Source organism: Schistocerca cancellata, chromosome 6 (genome assembly GCF_023864275.1).
Source record: "Schistocerca cancellata isolate TAMUIC-IGC-003103 chromosome 6, iqSchCanc2.1, whole genome shotgun sequence".
In the NCBI taxonomy this organism is placed as follows: domain Eukaryota; kingdom Metazoa; phylum Arthropoda; class Insecta; order Orthoptera; family Acrididae; genus Schistocerca; species Schistocerca cancellata.
Genome location: NC_064631.1, coordinates 272,582,754 through 272,607,167, shown reverse-complemented (window position 1 = coordinate 272,607,167; position 24,414 = coordinate 272,582,754). Strand labels below are relative to the sequence as shown.

Genomic DNA, 24,414 nt, shown 5'->3' with positions numbered 1-24,414 from the left:
CGAGTTTCGACCACGGCATTTTCATACATTACTCAACGAAGTAAATACAAATTCCGTATTGTTCATCTCCGAATGTAGCAGAATTTCAATGTAATACGAAAATCCGACTGGCAAGACTGTTTGGGATGTTTGTCAATATGGCCAACTCTACGTTCTGAATTTTTTCCTACATGTGAGAAGAGATGGTTGCTAATAGAAACCTGATGAAATGTGAATCACATGCAGTATTCTCTACACCATAAGAATAATACGAATATAAACATTTTGCCATGTATTCTTTCGTGTTTGCTGCTATCTCGTTTAAATCCTGTCTGCCTAATAAACTATGAAATTAGAGTGAGACAACAGCAAACGTGGAAGAATATACGTATCGTTTCAAGTTTATATTCATATTATTCTTATGCCTAATAGTGATACAGTCAGAAATGAAGCACGGCAACTGACTAGATTTTTAAATCTAAGATGACTCTAATTTCTGTGCAGAATTTGATGTACTAAAGAAGCGGCCGCAAAGATTTTCAAACGGAGAAAAATTTTCGACTAACTCTCATTCAGAACAATGTTCCATCATACACAGTCTATTATTTGGTTCTTGTTGATCATTATCAAAGAAAGCAGCAGTGTAAGTTAACAACAAATAGCAGTCTCTTGCCATTGTTTCGGTTATGAGTCAATTCCTCTCTTTGTTTTAATTGTAAGCAGCAGTAGCGCGCACAAGAGCAAACCATGCCGCGAGCGGCGACAGGCCGTAAACACGCACTATCAGAATGCGACAAACAAAGCATGACACAGTACAGTAATGCATTTTCAGCTTAGAGTGACGTAAACACCTATAACAAAGAAAACGGCACTTATCAGCTCAAAGCAAAATAAGCAATCGATTCAAACCAGACGAAGCACGTGAAAAAGGAAGGGTACCCGTATAAATACGGACGGAGCGCATGACGCATAGCAATGGCTACCTGGTAAAGCTTAACTGCTAAGCTTACGACTCGAACCAAACTACTGTAGCTGCATCGTCATTCATTCGACCTAAATTGTGTCTCATATTAGAATGTACCAACTTTGTTTCGATTTGGAGGTGCGGCCTAAAACTTTTTTCTCCCCTTAAATTTCGAGTCTCAGATTTCAGGTGCGGCTTAGTTTCGAGAATTTTTTTTTTTTCCTTTATTTCGAGTCTCATTTTTCAAGTGCGGCTTAGATTCGAGTGCGGCTTAGATTCGAGTAAATACGGTATGTGCATCTCTGCTTGCTTGTTATCAATTGGCTCATGAACAACACCAACCATTTCTATCCTGTGTCATTACTGGTGTCGAGAAATGTATCTTTATGCTAACATGAGGTATAAAAAGGACTGGTTGAGCCCAAACAAAGCTGCAACTCCCCATTTAAAGACTTGTATGCATCCACAAAAGATAATGTTATGCATTGGGTGGAAAACGATTGTGTGGTATACAACAAATTGCTTCGCTGAGGTGTACCCATCGCTACTGACATTTATTGTCAACAAGTGAGATGTCTTGCAGACACAGTCCAAGACTAATGACCAGATAATGCCTGCCCACATTCTACTAGACCGACAAAAAAACACTAAACAGGAGCTGGGTTGGGAGGTCATTCCACAGCCACCTTATTCACCTGATCTTGCATCCTCAGATTTTCACCTTTACCACTCTCTATCAAACAATCTTTAAGGAACTTCCTTTCTGGATGAAAATGTAGTCCAAACATGGATCAATGAGTTCTTCACCTCAAAACCATGTTTTTTCTACAGTTGTAGAATCAAAAAGTTCCCCCAGCATTGGCAGGCTGTTGTAAATAGCAAAGGAGAATATATTATTGAGGACCTAAGTCTCTGTTATGTGTATCTGTTGTGTTTATTACACTTAAGGAAACCACTAATAACTTATGCATCAGCCCAATATTATAGGAGATCTATATAATATATTTAAATCTTAATGTTTCAGGATCTGATGCAATTTTTAATGACACGGAGCCATCCAATTGCCAAAACTTGCATAAATCGCTTACAGAGGACAATGAGATATGGCCAGAGGAAGCATCCTCCTCATCAGGTTGAGGTTGAGGCAATACAGCACAAGACCACAAGAATATTTCATAAAGTATATTTCCCTGATGACAGTGATGAGGTAAGCTGACTTCCATTTTTGAATGAAAACTTATACCATGCAACATGTTCATTTATTGAAACCTCATATGTAAAGATAAAGAATGTTATTAAAAGTGTAATGCTAAGGATCTTATCTTATGTAACATATAATGATATCAAAAATAAAATTCAAACAATGGAAAATCCAGGATCAAATGTAACAATATTATGAAAAGCATAGTTGCTACTCACTATATAGCAGAGATGCTGAGTCGCAGATAGGCACAACAAAACGACTGTCACAAAATGAGCTTTCAGCCAACAAGGCCTTTGTCAAAAATAGGTGACATACACACACACACTCATGCAAATGCAACCCACACACATGACCACAGTCTCTTGCAGCTGAAGCGAGGCTATGAGCAGCAGCAGCAGTGCATGATGGGAGAAGCAACTGGGTGCAGGTAAGGAAGAGGCTGGGGAAGGGAGGGGGAGGGATGGCATAGTAGGGATGGGGGATGGTGAAGTGCTGCTGGGGAGCGTGCAGGGATGAGGTGGAGAGAGCGTAGGGCAGCTAGCTGCAGTTGGGAGGTTAGATGGAGGACAGGGGAGAGGGATGGGTGGGTGGGGGGGGGGGGGGAGGGAGGGAGGGGTGTTGTTCAAAAGGAGAGAAGTAAGAAGACTGAGTGTGTTGGTGGAATAGAGGGCTGTGTAGTACTGGACCAGGGAAAGGGAAGGGGCTATATGGGTGAGGACAATGACTGATGAAGGTTGAGGCCAGGAGGGTTTCAGGAACGTAGCAATATATCCTACATTCTCATAAGCCCCCTGGCTTCAACCTTCGTTCATTATTGTCCTCATCTATCTAGTCCTTTCCCTTTTCCTGTTCCAGTACTACCCAGCCCTCTATTCCACTAATGCAAACAGTCTTTTTACTTCTCTCGTTTTCCACTACCTTCTCCCCCCCCCCCCCCCTTTCCACTGCCCTCTGTCTAACCTCCTGACTGCACATAGTTGCCCTAGCCTCTCTCCACCTCATCCCTGCACACTCCCCAGGAGTACTTCCCTGTCCCCCACCCCTCCCCCTGCCCACTCCAGCCTCCTCTTTATCCCCACCCAGTTGCCTCTCCCATCACGCACTGCTGCTGTTGCTGCAGCTGCTCGTTGTCCAGCTTCGGCTGCCAGAGGCATATATATATATGGAATGACTCCTTACCCTCTCCCTTAAAACCCACATCCTTTCGTCTTTCCCTCTCCTTCCCTCTTTCCTGATGAGGCAACAGTTTGTTGCGAAAGCTTGAATTTTTTGTGTGTATGTTTGTGTTCGTTTGTGTGTCTGTCGACCTGCCAGCACTTTCATTATATATATATATATATATATATATATATATATATATATATATATATATATATATATATATATATATCCACCAGGCCTCAATCTCCGCTAATTTCAAGTTGCCGCCACTCATACCTCACCTGTCATTCAACAACATCTTTGCCTCTGCACTTCTGCCTCGACTGACATCTCTGCCCAAACTCTTTGTCTTTAAATATGTCTGCTTGTGTCTGTATATGTGTGGATGGATATGTGTGTGTGTGCGAGTGTATACCCGTCCTTTTTTCCCCATAAGGTAAGTCTTTCCGCTCCCGGGACTGGAATGACTCCTTACCCTCTCCCTTAAAACCCACATCCTTTCGTCTTTCCCTCTCCTTCCCTCTTTCCTGATGAGGCAACAGTTTGTTGCGAAAGCTTGAATTTTGTGTGTATGTTTGTGTTCGTTTGTGTGTCTGTCGACCTGCCAGCACTTTCATTTGGTAAGTCACATCATCTTTGTTTTTAGGTATATTTTTCCTTCGTGGAATGTTTCCTTCTATTATAACTATATATATGGTTATAATAGAACTATATATATGGTTATAATAGAAGGAAACATTCCACGTAGGAAAAATATACCTAAAAACAAAGATGATGTGACTTACCAAATGGAAGTGCTGGCAGGTCGACAGACACACAAACGAACACAAACATACACACAAAATTCAAGCTTTCGCAACAAACTGTTGCCTCATCAGGAAAGAGGGAAGGAGAGGGAAAGACGAAAGGATGTGTGTTTTAAGGGAGAGGGTAAGGAGTCATTCCAGTCCCGGGAGCGGAAAGACTTACCTTAGGGGGAAAAAACATACACACAAAATTCAAGCTTTCGCAACAAACTGTTGCCTCATCAGGAAAGAGGGAAGGAGAGGGAAAGACGAAAGGATGTGGGTTTTAAGGGAGAGGGTAAGGAGTCATTCCAGTCCCGGGAGCGGAAAGACTTACCTTAGGGGGAGAAAAGGACGGGTACACACTCGCACACACACACATATCCATCCACACATATACAGACATATTTAAATATGTCTGCTTGTGTATATATATAGTTATAATAGAAGGAAACATTCCACGAAGGAAAAAATATCTAAAAACAAAGATGATGTGACTTACCAAATGAAAGTGCTGGCAGGTCGACAGACACACAAACGAACACAAACATACACACAAAATTCAAGCTTTCGCAACAAACTGTTGCCTCATCAGGAAAGAGGGAAGGAGAGGGAAAGACGAAAGGATGTGGGTTTTAAGGGAGAGGGTAAGGAGTCATTCCAGTCCCGGGAGCGGAAAGACTTACCTTAGGGGGAAAAAAGGACGGGTACACACTCGCACACACACACATATCCATCCACACATATACAGACACAAGCAGACATATTTAAAGACCACTTTAGTCTTTAAATATGTCTGCTTGTGTCTGTATATGTGTGGATGGATATGTGTGTGTGTGCGAGTGTATACCCGTCCTTTTTTCCCCCTAAGGTAAGTCTTTCCGCTCCCGGGACTGGAATGACTCCTTACCCTCTCCCTTAAAACCCACATCCTTTCGTCTTTCCCTCTCCTTCCCTCTTTCCTGATGAGGCAACAGTTTGTTGCGAAAGCTTGAATTTTGTGTGTATGTTTGTGTTCGTTTGTGTGTCTGTCGACCTGCCAGCACTTTCATTTGGTAAGTCACATCATCTTTGTTTTTATATATATATATATATATATATATATATATATATATATATATATATATATCCCTGTTTCCTCTCCGAGGAAGCAACTAGTTTCAAAATCTAGGATAATTTTGAGCACTTTTATATATGTCTGCTGGCAGTACTAAATATTTTTCCTTCTGAATGTAAGTACTGGGCATTAATTCTGTCTCATAATTTTATTTTTAGAAAATATCTATCTTTTTAACGTAATGTGATCCCCTTATTTAACATGAGAGAAAACATCAAAATGGGCTGTAATTAGCTATACATTCTGATCATAAAACTATTTTCCTGTTGTCATATTTGCCAATATTGCTAAATGTCTCCCCACGAGGCTGAGATAATACACAGAGGTGACAAAAGTCATCAGTATTGATGTGCAATATATACATATGGCGGTAATATTGTGTACACAGGGTATAAAAGGACAGTGCATTGGTGGAGCTGTTGTTTGTACTCAGGTGATTTATGTGAAAAGATTACTGTCATGATTACCACTGCACAATGGGAATTAAGAGACTTTGAATGCAGAATCGTAGTCGGAGATACATCCGTGGAATGTTCCATTTTGGAAATCTTTAGGGAATTCAATATTCGTAGATCCACAGTGTCAAGAGTGTGCTGAGAGTACCAGATTTCAGGCATTACCTCTCACCATGGTCTGTGCAGTGGCCAATAGCCTTCACTTAACGACGGAGAGCAGTGGCATTTGCATAGTGTTGTCAGTGCTAGTAGACAAGCAACACTGTGAAAAATAACTGCCAAATCAATTTGGGACAGACAACCAACATCTCTGTTAGGACTGTGTGGCAAAATTTAGCATTAATGGGTTACGGCAGCAGACAACATCGCTAACAGTGCAACATTGCCTGCAGCACGTCTCCTGGGCTCATGGCCATATTTTTTGCACCCTAGATGATTAGAAAACCATGGCCTGATCAGATGAGTTCCAATGTCAGCTGATAAGAGCTGATGGCAGGATTCAAATGTGATGCAGACCCCATGAAGCCAACGACACAAGTTGTCAATAAGGCATTGTGCAAGCTGTGGTGGCTCCATAATGCTGTGGGCTGTGTTTACACGGAATGGACTGGGACCTCTTGTCCAAATAACCTGTTGGAGACCATTTGCAGCCCTTCATTGACTTCAAGTTCCCAACAACAAAGGAATTTTTATAGATGACAATGTGCAATATCAGTGGGCCATAATTGTTTGTGATTGGTTTGAAGAAAACTCTGGACAATTTGAGCAAATAATTTGGCCACCAAGACTGCCTGTCATGAGTCCCATGGAAAACTTATCAGACATAATTGAGAGTCAATTCATGCACAAAATCCTTTGCCAGCACCACATTTGCAGTTATGGACAGCTGTAGAAGTAGCAGCACAGCTCAGTATATCTGCAGCGACTTCCAACAACTTGATAGTCCATGTCATATCGAGTTGCTGCAGTACACCAAGCAAAAGGACGTCTGACATGATATTAGGAGATATCCTATGACTTTTGTCACCTCATGTAGACTGCAGTGTATTGATCACTTCTCACTGATGAAGATTACATAAACAAGAAGTAGCGTAGCAGTCACTATCCATGCTATTTGGTAGCTCTGTGGGATCTCATCAGTGAGTAGCCCCTGCTGGTAATGGCATAACTGAAGCAGATTGTGAACTCTCTTCTTTAATGGACTGTGGCCACTATCAATGTTTCTGGAGGTGACTAATTTTTAGTTTTGCTTGCTTATCTAATGTGTTGCCTTTAAGTGATGAAAACTGTCTTTTCTAGGCTTTCCAAGTAGATTCAACAACTCGTGCTGAAGACTTCAGTAGAAATGTCGCAGAACGCTTGAAACTCCAATCCTGGGAAGGCTTCAGTCTTTTTGTGAAAGTCTGGGATAAAGTTTTCTCAGTGCCTGAGACTGATTTCTTTTTTGACTTTGTACATGAACTAACTCAATGGATGAGGAAGGCACGGCCATCGAGAAATGGTATGGCTTATATTATAATTTACTATGTAACTAAAAGTATAATTTCATCTTACTACTCAAAATAAAAACCTGTGAGTTCATCTTTTGATAAATAATTAGTAACAAGTGCATCTTCAAACTGCATAATTATTGACAAAAGTCTGTTTTTTGGCATGAAATGTAGCAAGGCCTCCATTGTCATGCACAAAGGAAAGATGAGCCATCACCTTTTGGAACAAAGGCTCATCCTTGCAGAACAGAGAAGAGAGGCATGGAAATACTTTTTATGAAGACTAAATGACTAAATGACACACACTGCTGGACTTAAAAACACCTGAGATGACCAGACAAAACAGACAATATGTATTTTAAATGCTGAGTGAATTTCCTCTGTAGTCTTCTGTAACAAGTATTTTATCTGAAAGTAGTACTCAAATGATATCTCACATGAGATTGTTTGTATGATGATGATGATACAGATTTCTGTGGGTGATTGAGAAAGGAAAATGTATCAGTTTGAGGTAGGGAAACTTGGTCAGGGAATGACTGAGTTGCAAGTTATGAAGAAAATTCAGATGTACTATTAATTAACTAACTATCAAAAAGACATATTTTGACAATAATTTTATTTGTGTGTAAAACTTGCACTAAATTTTTAATTCACATTACTTGTCCAAAGAAGCATCCCCCAGCTTCTACTCAGGCGCGAGATCTTTGCATAAAAGTCTGTCGTATCCATTCAACAACTATGGTTCTTGAAACAATATCATAGGCAGCAAGAATTTTTCTTTTTTCAGTCACTTTTCACTTGACTACACCAGAATGAATGTAGTTACATTAGATCAGGTGAACAGACTGGCCAGGCATGAATCAGGACCATCTCATTCTCGTGACACAGGTCTTCATGGGCAAGAGGTGAAAGTGAGCATGTGCTCCATCATGTTGCAGCTAAATACATGTGTGAAGATCTTCCAATCTATAGTGCATTAGTGGAGCTTCCTATCACCAGCTTTCATGACTTGCAGCTTAAAATTGGTTGGGCTTGCCTACTATCTAATGTTAGCATCTATAAACATAATGAATCAGTTTCAGGGGTTCTAGGATACCACTTCCACAGATATTCTACAACACATTGACTTCATAACATTTGACCCATATGTTTCCAAGCATTTGTGTCTCCCACAGTTGGTGGTATGGTAATGAACATGCTGAACCTGCCAGAGTAGCTGCATGCAGTTGACTCGTACCAACTCCAGTTTGCACTATGCCCAGTGAAAACACTTTATGCTGAAGCCATATGGAGATAGGCAGTATCTCTTGCTATTTAAGCACAGTACTAGCCACCACCAAGCAACTACACTGTAGTCTACTGACCCTATTATTTTGCTGAGTTCATTTCATGCTGTATTGATCTCACTATTATATCTAGGTTTCTCTCTTGGTTGTTGTTCTGGATCGTTCTCACTAGATCACAATGCCTTGGCTATTCTCACAATGTTTTCATGTAAAAAAGTCATACTTTGGTTTTCTCATGCTTTCCATAAAAGTATGAAATTGTGAACTTCATGACAGTTTTGCTGCATCGTATGTTCAGAGTTGTGTGCTTACCCATTGAAATGCCTAGCAAATCATGGTTCCTAATCTCAAACTCTGACACATATGCCCTTATCCATCTGGCCCTGATATTCTGTATCATATTCACTAAAACAAATTATACTTAGTCCTGAGGAACAACTAAAGTATGAGTAATGTGAGTATAATAGCTTTAACAACCACTATTTAATAAGATTTTTAAAGGTGGACATTTTATATGACTCTGATAACTTAAAAAAAAAAGGAAAAAAAAATGAAAAAAGGTTGTGGTGGACATAAGTGGCTGAATCATTATGACAGTTATGGTTTGGAAAATAAATCATGTTAAAAAACAAAAATACCAAATGTTTTAAGCAATTGAAAACAATTAAGTCCATTTGACACATTTGATAAAACTGGTCCAGAACTTCACTCCAGCAGTTTTTTGTGGTGTTTGAACTCTTTTCAAATAGTTATGGTTTTATTGGTTACAGAGCCCATTTTAAAACATTTTGCTGCTGAATTTTGCATTTCAGGCTTTCCTGGAGGTTTTGCCAAAACAGATCAGTCTTAATCTCTTGTGCAAACAGTTCTGCACACATTTTGCACATCTATGCATCATATAACATTCAACAAAGAACACACATTGATTTATTATGAACACAATTCTCTGTTGCATTCCACTGGTCACTAAATACATCTGCTCCTCTCACTCACTCACAGTGAAGTGCTCAGGACTGAGCATGATGGAGATGCGCATATGCAGACATCTGACAGTAACTGATTGATGCATTGAAATCACAGCTTCCAGCATTTTCTGTGATGGGCATTTCTCCTGTTCATTAACAAAAGCCAACTCCACACCATTCTTATAAATATTTGCTGGGCCAGTTTTATTTTGCCCACCCCGTGTGGCCAAAGAATGTTATTTCTCCATACAAACTGTCACGCACTTGTTCCAATATTCAAAGGATATACCCTGATTTGAAAATTATTTGCCAAAGTAGCATATTGACTTGTTGATCTAATTTTAGTTGCTGGTCAATGTATATCCAAAAAAGAGTTGTGTTAATAACACAGTCTGTGGGATCACCATTAATTTGTAATTTATTTCTTTATAGATCCTCATTTATGCAGTAGTTCATGCTATTTACTTTCTTTCCATGGAAGGATACTTTGTTATTTATTGATTGTTCATTTATCCCTGTAAATGATTCATCACCCTTCTCTCTTTATATGGCTAATAACTCAGCAGTGATTATTTTACTGTCATTAGCAAACTGTGCTGCTTTCCGTTGTGTGACATGATTTGGAATTCATCAGTGTAAGTTTGTTTTGGAATTCATCAGTGTAAGCTAAGAACAATACTGGATTACATTCATTTCCCTCAAGGACATCTGCTGTACATACACTGTCCAGTTGTATTAACGTGATCACCTGCAAAAGTCTGAATAATCATCTTTTGCAGTGCAGACCACTGCGAGAGATACAGCAAGAGAGTCAGTGAGCCTGTGGAAGGTATGAACAGGGATTTGGAACCATGTCAACTCCAGTGCCATGACCAGTTCTATTAGGTTCCTCGATTGAGGATCCATGGCATGAACAGTTGAATCAAAGTGATATTCTTTATTGGATTTAAATATGAGGAATTTGGTGGAGAGGGGACTATGATAAACACATCCTGGTCCTCTTCGAATCACACACATACACTGCAAGCTGTGTGACACTTTGCATTGCCCTCCTGGTAGATGCCATCATGATGAGAATAAACAAGATATGGTGGCCAAGGATAAATGTGCACCAATGTTGATTCATTGTGTCTTCCAGAAAGACAAGATTACTCAGGGAATGCCCTCTGTCCTGGACACTTCTGATGATTGTTGCAGGGTGTTTGCTTTCAGATTTTTCATGCTGCTCACACCAATGTCCAACTGTCCAGTGGAGAATAAAACACCATTCATCTGAAAAGGCAACCTGTCACCACTCTGTGGATGTCCAGTTGTGATATTGGCATGCAATTTCCATCCTTTGTTGCTGATGAACAGCAGATGGCATGCATGTACTAACCAGGCACATGTTGCAGAGGCCTATATGCACCAATGTTTACTGAACAGTGAACAGCAATGAGGAGACACTGTTGGTAGCTCCTTGGTTCATTTGGGTGGGCAGTTGCTCAACAGTTGCATGTCCGTTTGCCCGTACACACCTCAGCAGCCATCATTCACCCCTGTCATCTATGGCGTATGGTGAGTTGCCTTGGTGCCAGTTTCAGATAGCATCATTCTGCCATGCATGGTATAATTTAACCATGACAGTATGCCAACAGTTTATAAAACTTATCCATTTTGGGAATGCTTCCACCCACAGCTTGAAAGCCAATGATCATGCCCTGCTGGACATCAGATAAATCACTCTTGTTTTCACATTATGTCGAGTGCACTGTTCCTCCTTCCACCCTACATGCTTTGTATACCCTCCATTGCTAGTGCTGTCATCTCTTGTCTGTGAGTTGGCTTACTGACATCGAACATAGGAGATGGGCACAGTGATGTGATTGGACCATGTATTTTGATCCAAAAATATGTTTGTATATACATTTAGTTCCATTTGAAGTATCTCTACCCATTGCACTCTGTCACTGTTTTCTAGTTAAGATTGAAGTCATTTATTGAATACGCCATTTGTTTTCAGTGCATAAAGTTTTTTTTAATTTTATATTCTATTATTGTTGTTATTTTTAAAACACTACTAAGTAATCTATTTGTCAGTCAGTTTGCTCAGGTTTGTGGAGGTGGGTGCTGTACATTTTGCTGCAGCTGGTTCTTTTAAAATTAGTAACTCATCACCTGAGTTTTATTTCTGAAAAGGATTACAGAGAAACAGGTCTGTGATTTTCAACGTTTTTTGCATCACTTATTTCACTTTGACATGTTTCAGTTGCTCTCAACAGCAATAAAGTGTTAATGGATCATTTCTCATGTTACACGAGAATGCTTTAAGACTACTTATATAGGTGGAGTAGTAATGCTTATGGAGTCCTTCAGAAAATACCCTGGAAGCTCATATAGCTGTCTTTATTAGTATGTCATGCCACTCACTTACTTCTTGAAGGAGGGTACCAGCAGCATTATGTTAGGTACATAGTTTTTCATTGTCACGCTATGTGTTTCTATGAGTTGTTTTGCAGTTTAATAGTTACTGCTAAAATATTCATTCACATAGTTTACCACATTCTTTGAATTATGGATTAAAACATTTTTATTCATGAAACTTCCTGGCAGATTAAAACTGTGTGATGGATCAAGGCTCAAACTTGGGACTTTTGCATTTTGCAGGCAAATGCTCTACTGACCGAGCTACCCAAGGACGACTCAAAACCCCTCCTCATAGATTGAATTCTGTCAGTACCTCATCTCCTACTTTCATATCAGTGCACACTCTGCTGCAGAGTGAAAAACTTATTCTGGAAATGTCCCCTATTCTGTAGTTGAGCAATGTCTCTGCGATATCCTTTCTTCCAGGAATACTAGTTCTGCAAGGTTTGCAGGAGAGCTTCTGTGAAGTTTGGAAGGTAGGAGATGAGGTACTGGCAGAATTGAAGCTGTGAGGATGGGTCGTGAGTCATGCTTGGCTAGTTCAGTTGGTAGAGCACTTGCCCACGAAAGGCAAAGGTCCTGAGTTCAAGTCTCAGTCTGGCACACAGTTTTAATCTGTTAGGGAGTTTCAGATCAGCACACATTCCACAGCAGAATGAAAATTTCGTTCTGGAAATATTTTTATTCATGTTTTCATCTTTAAGTCTTGTAGTTTCTTGTGGCCTGTCATTTGCATAATGATATTCCCAATTTATCATACAGTGTAGACTTTGATGGCTGGTATTTACATTATGGGTATTTTAGTTTTACGGGCATTAGGATGTGGTTTGAGGCATGTTTCTGTGCCTGATTTTTGTATCCTTATGATGATAGACTAGCCTCCAGAGGCTATAAATATTTCATTATTTGCTTTTCAAACTCAAACAAACTCAGCAGCAATTGCTTAGACTCTGGCCTAATGCCAGTTCAACTAAAATTGCACCTTTTTTCAATTTGCTTGCAGCCTTTACATTTGTGACAGTTGTGCCTCCACATTATTAGGAACATCATCAGATGATATTTGTCCAAGACTGCTGGATGGATCATAACTTGCTATAAGCATAACAAAACTCTAGTATGCTACAGCTTGATTAGCTGATTCATTTCAAAATAAAATAACACCATACATACAAAAATGACTTCTTTTAAGGAAATTTTGAATTTCATTAAGTCAAGGCATTCTTGACTTAATTGTATTGAATTAGATACCAAATCAGCCTATAACAGTAGACATGAATATATTTAATATTTGATGTATTAGTAGAACATAATATTTTCTATGTTGAGTAAGCTTTTGTGTGAACTAGTCTGTAAAGTTACTATCAAGATATCACACAGTAATTGATCAAGATCTGTTCCTCATGACTTTGAGAGTGAGTATTATAACATTATACAGTTTGGTTATCATCAGATTTCTGATTTTGTTGCAGAGAGTGCTGTTCAATTTCAGTATCAGATATTTTTCATGAGGAAGCTGTGGATAAATGTTGTCCCTGGCAAAGACAAATATGCTGACACAATATTTCATTATCCTCAGGAGATACCAAAATATCTTAGAGGTACAGTATATGTTTTTAGTTGAGTTATTTAACATTTTAAAAAATATTTGTATTTCATATACAATTACATCATTTAAGAAATTTTGCTGTTACTTTTTACAATGGAAACTGTAAATAGTAATTTTATTGAAGTTGCTTCATTGCGAAAGAAGAATTACTGGAAAATCATCAGAAGTTATCCTGCTTAAAAAAGAACCAGTTGTAAAGGTGGAGACATTTCCCTTTCCAAAAATCACAGCCTGCATTGTATGTCATTGGGTTTTCACCATGAACTCGTGGGAGTCACCAGAAGATTATTTGTGAATGCACAGTGAAGTGCAGTAGTATTCTGTGGCAACAAGTGTATGGACAATCTTCTTTACTCTCTGATTATTATTATTATTCTTTGTATTGACAGAGATTTTGCAGTTCATGTTGTTTGAGCTTAAAAATAAAAAGTTGTTGCCTAACTACTTCATTGAATCTCTTTAGTGGACAGAGACAAGCTATAGTTGGCCAAAGTGGTGGCCCTGTATATTGAATTCTGTTGTAGATGAACAAATGTAGCACCATTCAGTATTGGCTACTGTGGAGTCACCGCATCCGCGCATCACACAGATTACTATGGATTGGCGCGACTCTTTGTTGAAGCACATCAAAGATTTATGACACAATGATGAAAACCAGGAAAATGTTGTGTTTAACTTTTCTACTGCATCAAGGAACAGCCATTTGGTGGATAACAGTAGCAAGATGAAAATATGCCCACCACAGTTCATTCCTGATAAACCTGAATTATGGCTTACAATGCTTAATCTGACATTCCAGCACCAAGGCACTGTAAACAAAGATACTATATTTATGATCACTGTTAGTATGCTTGACAATAAAACATCAATGAACAGTGCAGATATAATACTCCACCTGCATGCCAGGTAGAAGTATATGCATTTTAAACAGTTAATCTTTTAGATGCTACATCGGCCAATGGAACAACGTATCCAGCAAGCACTGCATGGTGGGAAGAGAGAAGATAAGTCACCTTTGGAATTTTGGTAGCACCTGCGAACCTTAGTCAATGACACTGAGTTGACAGATATGACACTGCAACATGTTTGGTACGCACAGTTGCCAGAGGCAGTTTGAGTGGCTGTGGCTCTTTCCAAGGCATGTGATGTTTCACCATTGCTCTCAGTCACTAACAAGGTCAATGCCTCATTAGATTCACGTTATTGTCATCTTTGACATTCAGATGTGGCAGTACAGACCTTCAGGAAGCTGCAGTGATACTACAACAACAACGGGATGAGATAGGAAATCACATTGACAGCTTTCAGCAACAGATACTGACAATGCTCAGAGGCAAGGCAGGCACATATAACAAGAGCAAGGAGATGGCAACATGTCTATCTGGTGGAACCACTGTCGCTTTGGAAACAAGGTGACAGGGTGCACACCGCCCTACTCTCACCCAAATGGTGACAACAACCGGTGATAGGTGCCCCTAGTCATGAGTTTGAGCACCAGCACTTACCACTGTAAGGTGAGAGTGATGATGGGCAACTAATGGTGGATGGGCAACTAATGGTAAGTTTTCCTTTTTTCCTTTACCCTCACTGTCCCATTGACTTTTTGTCATGGATGTTAAATCTGGCTGCACTTATCTAATCAACTTAGGTTCAGACATCAGTGCATTGCCTGTTAGAAGTTGCGATGTGAAGCTTCCTCCATCTCAAAACTCACAGCAGTGAACCAGACTTCAATAATGACTTATGGAAAATGTCAGATAGCTGTAAACCTTGCTTTCCTAGAACATTTACCATGGACTTTCATGATTGCTGATGTGTCAGACACAATATTGGGTGCGGATTTCATGTTTCATTATGCAGTTGGAGTAGCTATTGGTTTGTCAAGCATCCACTGGGGTATGCAGTGCATCAAAGGCACCTTAGGATGAAGTTCTCTGCTTACATTTGATGACAGACAGAGGGTGATGCCACATGTAGCAAACTGCTAATCCGTGCCGTGTACACAGGCAGTTAAGCACAATACAGTCCATTACATCAAGACCACACCTGATCAACCAGTGTCTTAGCAGCCATGGTAATTAGCTCCTGATAATTATGCCACAGCAAAGGCAGAATTCGAAGAAGAATTGTGCTCAGGAGTCATCCATAGATACAACAGTCCATGGTCATTGCCACTTCATCTAGTAAAAAAGAAAGACAAGACTTGGAGACCATGTGGAGACTGCCGGGCCCTCAATACTGGTATCATTCCCAATCATTATCCAATACAATGTATTAGGGATTTTATGCATGTACTGGCTTTAATTGCTGGAGAGCACATCACCAAATACCAATCACATCTGCTGATATACCGAAGACAGCTATCATGACACCATTTAGCTTATTCGAATACCTCTGTATGCCGTTTGGTTTGAAAACTGTGGCACAAACTGGATGGCAGTTTGTTAATGAAGTACTAAGAGCTTTACCATACTGATTCACATACCTGGACAATGTCCTGGTCTTTTCAGCAGCCGAGAAATTGCATGAACTGTATCTAAAGACTGTTTACCAATACATTGATGCATATGGCATTTTGGTCAATGAATCAAACTGTTTGCTTCGATGATGTCAGGTGCCATTCTTGGGCTACTCAGTGACAGCAGGTGGTATCAGCTCACTGCAAGATAAACTTGCCCTTATCAAAGAGATGGCTCACCACATTGATTATCACTAGCTACACCAGTTATTGGAGCAGTTAATTTCTATAGGCAGCATCTGCCTAATGCAACTGCCAACCAGGGACCTTTGACTTCAGCACTAGCTGGCAAGGACACAGTGGGCAGACAATGTCAGCAGTGGACACCAGAGATGCTGATGGCACTTGATAAGATCAAGGTGTGTCCATGTCAGGCAATGATGTTGGCACACCAGGTTCCTAGGTGTGACTGACAATTTTTGTGGGTGCTAGCCAGCAAGCGATTGGCGCAGCTCTACACCAGCATGTCGAAGGACACTGGCAGCCCCTGGGCTTCTCCTGTGTGTTCATGTTATCACAAGTTGAGTGGAGTGCTTATGATAGGGAATTGCTGGCAATTTACAAAACTGTGAGGCACTTAAGGCCACAAGTGGAAGCCAGAACATTCATGGTTTTCACAGATCACAAGCCGGTTACTTTCATCTTCAGTAGGGACAAGGATGGCTGCTCACTGCGACAATTTAGAGAACTCGAATCCATCGCCCAATTCGTGACAGATCTGCAGCAAATAAAAGGAACAGAGAACTTTGTGGCTGATTTCCTGTCTCAGTTGGAATCAATCTCTCAGACTATTGACTACAAGGAGTTAGCTGCTGCACAAGAGACAGACCAACAACTTGCCGAATTTCATTGCAATAGTACATCTGGGTTATGTCTGCGGCAAATACGATCTGCTGGTGAATTATTTCTGAGTTTGATGTGACATATCACAGGGAAAACCTGAGAAACTGCTATGACAATTATTTCACAGCATCCATGGGCTTGCTCACCTGGGAATAAATGCCAGCATTAAACTGATAGTGGACAGATTTGTGTGGCCCAATATAAATAAGGACTGTCGTAGTTGGGCAAAAACATGCTCAAAGTGTCAGAGGGCCAAGGTTGGATGACATGTGCACAAAGCGGTAGGAACTTCCCACTTACAAAACAACATTCCACACATGTGCACCTGGACATCATTTGACCTCTGTTGCCATTGGAAGGATACCATTACATCCTCACTGTAGTGGACTGCTTCACCAGATGGGCATAGGTGGTTCCATTATTGGACATTTCCCCAGAAACAGTGGCACAAGTATTTCTTTCATAGTGGAATGCACATTTCAACTGCCCTTTGCATCTCGCCACAGACCAGCGGCTTCAGTTCAAATCGATGTTGTTCTCACAGTTGGCCAACATCTGCAGTTTCCACCATCATCATACCATGGCGTATCACCCAACAAGCAATGGAATGGTGGAACACTGGCATAGGACGTTAAAAGCACAATCTTGGTTGTCAGGTTTGCCACTGATTTTGGTGGGCCTTCATACTGTATTAAAAGCAGATTTAGGAACATCCACCGAGCAAGGTGGCACAGTGGTTAGACACTGGACTCACATTCAGGAGGACAATGGTTTAATCCCGCGTCCGGCCATCCTGATTTAGGTTTTCCATGATTCCCCTAAATCACTCCAGGCAAATGCTGGGATTGTTCCTCTGAAAAGGGCACAGCTGACTTCCTTCCCCATCCTTCCCTAATTCGATGAGACTGATGACCTCGCTGTCTGGTCTCCTTCCCGAAACAACCCCAACCCTAGGAACAGCCACTGCAGAATTGGTTTATGGTGAACTATTATGACTACCTGCAGAATTCTTCACTGATCAAACTGGGGCATGACACATTGAATTGCTGTATGTGCTGCAAACGGTGCACGAGCATATGGCCAGACTTTGCCCATCCGATGTCTCAAGACATGGGGCAGTAATTAAATTCATGCACAATGTCATGTACACATGTGATGCTATGGATAGATGCTGTCAAGTGACTGCCACAGCCCCCATATTCTGGGACATACAGAGTGAGCTCATGGGACGAACATATCATGCATATAGATCAAAATGGGAAGAGCCAAGTGATATCATTGGAATGGATCAAACATGCACATATGTCACCAACCAAAGAGAATGTACATGCTGAACGCAAAGTTTCATCTTCCATGTTACTGGACATGGATGACACCATCTTGGTACCACAAGGGGATGTGGTACCATCACTGCCAACACCGGAAGCTGAGGAAGTTCAAGCAATGCCTTCAGCACAGATGAGAGCTGGGTGTCAGGTGAAATATAAATGCCCCTACATTCATGGAGCTACGCTCTACAGCAGGAGGGGGAGGCTGTGTGGGAGTCACCAAAAGAACATCTATGAATGCACAGTGAAATGCAGCAATATTCTGTGGTGATGATCACATGGGCAGTCTTTTTTACTCTTTAATTTTTATTACTATTCTTTGCACTGACTTAGATATTTGAGTTCAAAATGTTTGACCTTAAAAATAAAAAGTTATTGACTAACTACTTTGTAGTATCTCTCTAGCGAATAGAAAAAAGATAAGCTGTAGTTGGCTAAAAACTATACAGTAGGTTACATGACAATCCATTGTCCAAACAACTGGTGAGTTTCAAATAGCACATTGTGATTTTGACTAAGAAAGCTCTGAAGTCATGAATGTTAAACACAATAAAATATATAAATGTGGACTTGGATCACTGCATACCCACAAAAAGTTTCATCTCATCCCTAAAAATACCAGTAACACTTCTGAACAGATCACATTAACAAACTGAAGCTAAGATTTGCATAGTTTTTAATAACACTAGCAAATACTTAATGATGCTACCAAGGAACTTACACAAAAAAGCAAAATAAACAAGGAATATGTTAGATGGAATGATATCTATAAAAAAATGGTATCTATAAAACAGTTCTCAAGAAAAGACCCTACTAAGAAGAGATGAAACTACATTCAGTATAGAACTTCCAAAATCTGATGAGCTCAAACAGCTAAATTAATTATAACTCAAAATAATTTCTATGAAATGAATTTTTGGAATCAATAAGGGGAAAAAATGTAATGAAGAATGAAGCTAGAAAGTTTTATAGGTGATTCAAAAAGAAACTCAGGGGCTGCAACCCTGGTTATGGTGCAGCCAGTGAAAAGATGATATACAGTAAATGTCAAATGAAGAAAATTATAAGCTTCATATTGATTAATTTAAGAATTTTCTAATTGCCCAAGACTGAAAAATCCACACTGAGGAGTTGCGGTCCAATTGACCTTACAAAGATGAAATTGCCACATTATTCAGTTGAAAATAAGGCACCTTTGTTACATTCAGAAGTCACAGAAATTTGCAAGAAGCCCTGTAAAACTAATTAGAGATAAAAAAAGCTAACAGAAGAATTTCAGAGCAAGGAAACTATGTGAATTCTGGAAAACTGTCTTTAGCCATTGAGTGCACAATAAAGACCATGAAAAATGTTACCAATTACAGCAGGCTCTACTTCCTACAATTCGCACACAGAATTCTCTTGCTTGGAGAACAAAATATAGCACCAAATAGACAAATACCAATATGGCATTAGGAAAAGATGCTCAACAGGACAAAAGTTCCAATCGCTTAAAATTACCTTCATACACATGTCTTTAGAATACATGTCAGTCACTTATAATACATGTCTGTCACTTTAAGGTTACAGCAGTTGTCAGACCATATGACAACTTTTCTCCTGTGCTTTTTAAATGTTTCTTGACAAGATCTGGAGGCAGCAGTTAATGCACAAAATGTGACTTGAGACCAAACCTGAAGAGAACAAAGCAGATTGCCTAGCCTTTGATGATGATGTCATTATGTTGTCAATTTTAATAGAAACAAATCAATCTCCTAAAAGAATCACTGTATATTTGAGCGTACATATATCCTTTGAGAACACTGTCCATAATTAAAATTGCACAATTACAACATCTGACAAACATGTACATCATCATTGGAAACACAAAGATTTGTGAAGCAGTTGTAAAACCAGCTCTAAAATCCAATTACCAGAAAATCCAACAAAGATGTTTTGAAAAAGAAATTACTATAAAAGAGAGAATATAATTGAAACTGCACAAAGAACAAGTAAACTCATATACCCACTTCAAATAAATGAGCAACAGAATGTTAAAAAGTCTTTGTGATTTTTGCTACAAAGTTCAAAATCATGGTACATAGGTTTGTAAGCAGCAAAGGAGACCTCTAAGAACTAGGCATCAAACTTGAAGATAAGCTTGACAGGGATCTCCTCTGAAAAAAGATTGTGACCGCATAAAGTAGTTCCTGGACTGGTGAACATGCTTAAGAAATAAGGAAATTCAGGTTGCAAAATAAGCAAATTTCTAAGCTCATTGTGATAAGGCTTGAAGTGATCCAAGTTGGTCAAAATTACACAATAATAATAAAAATACCTACCTGGATAGCTGAGTAAGTTAAAGCACCTGCCACCAGGACATAAGGAGGCACTCTGGCCTCAGATTGAACTTGGCCCAAACATTAACAGTAGTGTCAGGTTTTGCTGGCAAGCCTGATTGTGGTTTTTAGGCATTTTTTCACATCTATCTAGGTAAATACTGGGCTGTTTCTCACAGGAGATACACAATGTGCAGACAACTTGTAAAACAATGTCACTTAACCATGCAGTCACACTAGATGCAGACAGAAGGGATATATAGATTCCTCTCTAGACGGGTGAGGAGGGGAAGGGAGGTGAGGCTGGCTGGCAGTAACTTTAAAATGCCTTTCGGATTCGTGACCACATTATAATAATAGCCTAAATGTGGATGTGATTGATTCTCCATGATTTTGGAGAAGTACCATACTAGTCCTGGCCTGGCATTGGCTGGATAAAGGACACTGGAAAGGAAGGAATAATAATAATAACACATGACAATTCCAAGCACTAACTCTGCTTTTATTACTTGTTAGTATCTTTTAAATATATTATGTGTTAGATAAAAATATTATTTTCACATGATATTCCCTCCTTCTTTTGAGCAAATTTATTAGTGTAACAATAATGAGAGACTTTTTTTTTTTTTTTTTCAATATTCTGGCTCAAGAGTAATGTGCTTTCTCAGCAGAGTATAAAAGCGGTAAATTTACAAGTGTTTATTGGTTTTATAATAACATATGGTGTACAATACTTTCCATTGTTATAACTAGAAAACTTCCTCAGTATGTACTTGTTCGCTAAAATCATGATGGGTGAACTGAAACTAAGGTTACAAAGCCTGCAGTGAAATGTATACATTTTTTTCATACAATGAATGTAGCCAACTGATAGTACATACATTAGATTATTTTTTGGCATCATCTCCATAGCTGGTTTAGGCATTTGTCACTTCAAGGGATGAGTTTGAATATACCATTCTGGTAAAAATTCTGTCCTTGCATGTTCAGCCATGTTATCATGAAGTGTTTCACCTTCTCATTTGAAGTGAATCATCAGCCTCACAGGTGCTCCTCTTGATGTCCTGAATCAGCTCCTCCATATCAGCTGAGTTCATTTTGTTGATGCCGTGCTGGGTCAGACACTGCAGCTCTTATCACTAATGTTTTCTCTACAGCCTGCAAACTTTTGACACCATTATGTGACATAGTGATGAGACATTATAGTCACTCTGTAAATCTCTACTAGTGCCCAATGAAGTTCTGCTGCATTAAATTTTTTCACCCGCAGAAATTGAATAACTGAGCAGGGTTCTTCATGAGACCAGTTTTCCAAATGACTCACCATTTGTGATTACCTATAACTAATGCTGTAGGTGATAAGTGGCTGAAACTCTGCACAGTTGCCAAGTATGTGTATCAGAATTACTGCACTCCAAGAATATTGGTCTTGTAATCCTAGTTTCTGATCAGACTCCATAGATGAAGAATACATTTCTTTCCTTTTCTTCCTACCCTTTCCTTCATCATCTTTCATCATTCGTACCACTTCCAGAGCTATACTTGTCACATCCTTTGTTATCTCTAAAAGCATCTCCAGTGGCTCGCCTTAATGTGAGTGGGTTTCTCATAGCACATGCTCTAAGCATTGTGTGGTTCCAAACAATCCAGTTGCATTCTGCCAAAATAAATACAATGAAAGATAGAGTGACTCATGAGTCTACACATTTTAATCTACAAGTTGTTCCTCTTGGTAGGACTGTCAGTATGATTAGCCACATATAAATTCTGGTCTATACTTAGGACTAGGATAGAAATTACAAGAAACACAGACGGATAAATTTAAAAATAGATAACTTTAAGAACTCTTAGTTTCTTGTTCATGGAGAAAATAAGGATAGATTTGGGAAAGGTTGTGGAAGAGGTCTATCACTGAGACCATAATTTCTATGACAAAATCTATACATAAATTTAAACTGAAATGTGCATGCTGAATACTCATCAAGTGAATGGTGCTGTTTTGCATTTGAAATGCAAATATTACCCAGTGACACTGACATGGACACACAAAAAATGGCATTCTACAGTTATTTTGAATGAACAGTAAGGTATCATATGCCATTCTTTTTGAGGAAGCTCTATACTTCAGATGGTAAAAGAAGAACCTTGACAGCTGACAGTGCTGCTGTCCATTTTCAACTCCCAAGCACAAAAGACTGCTGGTAGTACTGAATTCATCTATAGAGCAGCAGCAAGTCTGAGGCATTGCCACAAAGGCCTATACAAAATCACGTTACGTGAATGGTTGTGGTAGATGCACAAAGCAGCTGCACCAAGCCCAATTTGGCTCTTCTGTTGCATACGGTCTGTAACATTATCTGCATATGCTGAAGATCTAGAAAAAGAGCCATCATAAATGTATACATTACACTAGGGAATTTTGTTGTTAATTATTTAAAAGCCTGGAATGTTTCAACAGTCCTCTCTCTAAACATCTATGATATAATTATCTTTTTATACACTAAACCAGAATTATTCATGAAAAAAATTTGCTCATTGTTGTTGTTGTTGTTGTGGTCTTCAGTCCTGAGACTGGTTTTTTAGATTAGACTAGATTTACTTTCATTCCAATTGATCTGTAGTGAGGAGGTCCTCCAGGATGTGGAACATGTCAGGAAAACAACAAAACATGACAAATATTTACAACTAAAACAAATAAGCTAATGTACCATTCCACAGGTCCCTAGTGGAATGATCGTCATTTTTTAATGAACACTATATTAAAGTCATTTTACAAATACTAATGCACTGAATTTAAAATAAAAAAAGTTTTTATCTATTTATAAGGTAATAAACATATAACAACTACTATAATACTTATTTACAGTGAACACATTACTGCACTGAAATGGTGCAGAAGTTAGATTGTACTTACACACACACACACCCACACCCACACCCACCCACACACACACACAGACACATTTACAATGAACACATTACTGCACTGAAATTGTGCAGAAGTTATTTTGTACTTGGAAACATTCCATGTGGGAAAAATATATCTAAAAACAAAGATGATGTGACTTACCAAACGAAAGTGCTGGCAGGTCGATAGACACACAAACAAACTCAAACATACACACAAAATTCAAGCTTTCACAACCAACAGTTGCTTCATCAGGAAAGAGGGAAGGAGAGGGAAAGACGAAAGGATGTGGGTTTTAAGGGAGAGGGTAAGGAGTCATTCCAATCCCGGGAGCGGAAAGACTTACCTTAGGGGGAAAAAAGAACAGGTATACACTCGCACACACACACATATCCATCCGCACATACACAGACACAAGCAGACATTTGTAAAGGCAAAGAGTTTGGCCCATCGGCAAACAAAACAAACTTGGCATCTGTTAATGTTACTGATGAAAGGTCATTGATATACACAAGAAAAAGTAAGGGCCCCAAAATGGAACCTTGTGGGACCCCACATGTAACTAGTTCCCAGTTGGATGACGCCTGATAGCTTGATACATGTCTCTTTCCTAATAACACCCTTTCTTTCCTGCCATGCAGCTCTCCATGCTACCCTATCCTGTGCAAGCTTCTTCATCTCCCAGTACTTACTGCAACCTGCATCCTTCTGAATCTGCTTAGTGTATTCATCTCTTGGTCTCCCTCTACCATTTGTACCCTCCACACTGCCCTCCAATGCTAAATTTGTGATCCCTTGATGCCTCAGAACATGTCCTACGAAGCGGTCCCTTCTTCTTGTCAAGTTGTGCCACAAACTCCTCTTCTCCCCAATTTTATTCAATACCTCATTAGTTATGTGATCTACCCATTGAATCTTCAGCATTCTTCTGTAGCACCACATTTTGAAAGCTATTCTCTTCTTGTCCAAACTATTTATCATTCATGTTTCACTTCCATACATGGCTACACTCCATACAAATACTTTCAGAAACGACTTCCTGACACTTAAATCTATATTCCATGTTAACAAATTTCTCTTC

At 39.5% G+C, this 24,414-nt stretch overlaps 1 protein-coding gene across 1 annotated transcript in view; it reads left to right on the top strand.

Annotated features, from left to right (window-relative positions):
* The window catches only part of LOC126191464 (myosin-VIIa-like), a 389,317-nt gene that overhangs the window by 337,074 nt on the left and 27,829 nt on the right, over positions 1–24,414 (top strand). Inside the window, exons 33-35 of the mRNA XM_049932341.1 lie at positions 1,968–2,150; positions 6,965–7,166; positions 13,282–13,410. Coding sequence (XP_049788298.1) covers positions 1,968–2,150; positions 6,965–7,166; positions 13,282–13,410 — 514 coding nt within the window. The remainder of the gene's footprint in view (positions 1–1,967; positions 2,151–6,964; positions 7,167–13,281; positions 13,411–24,414) is intronic.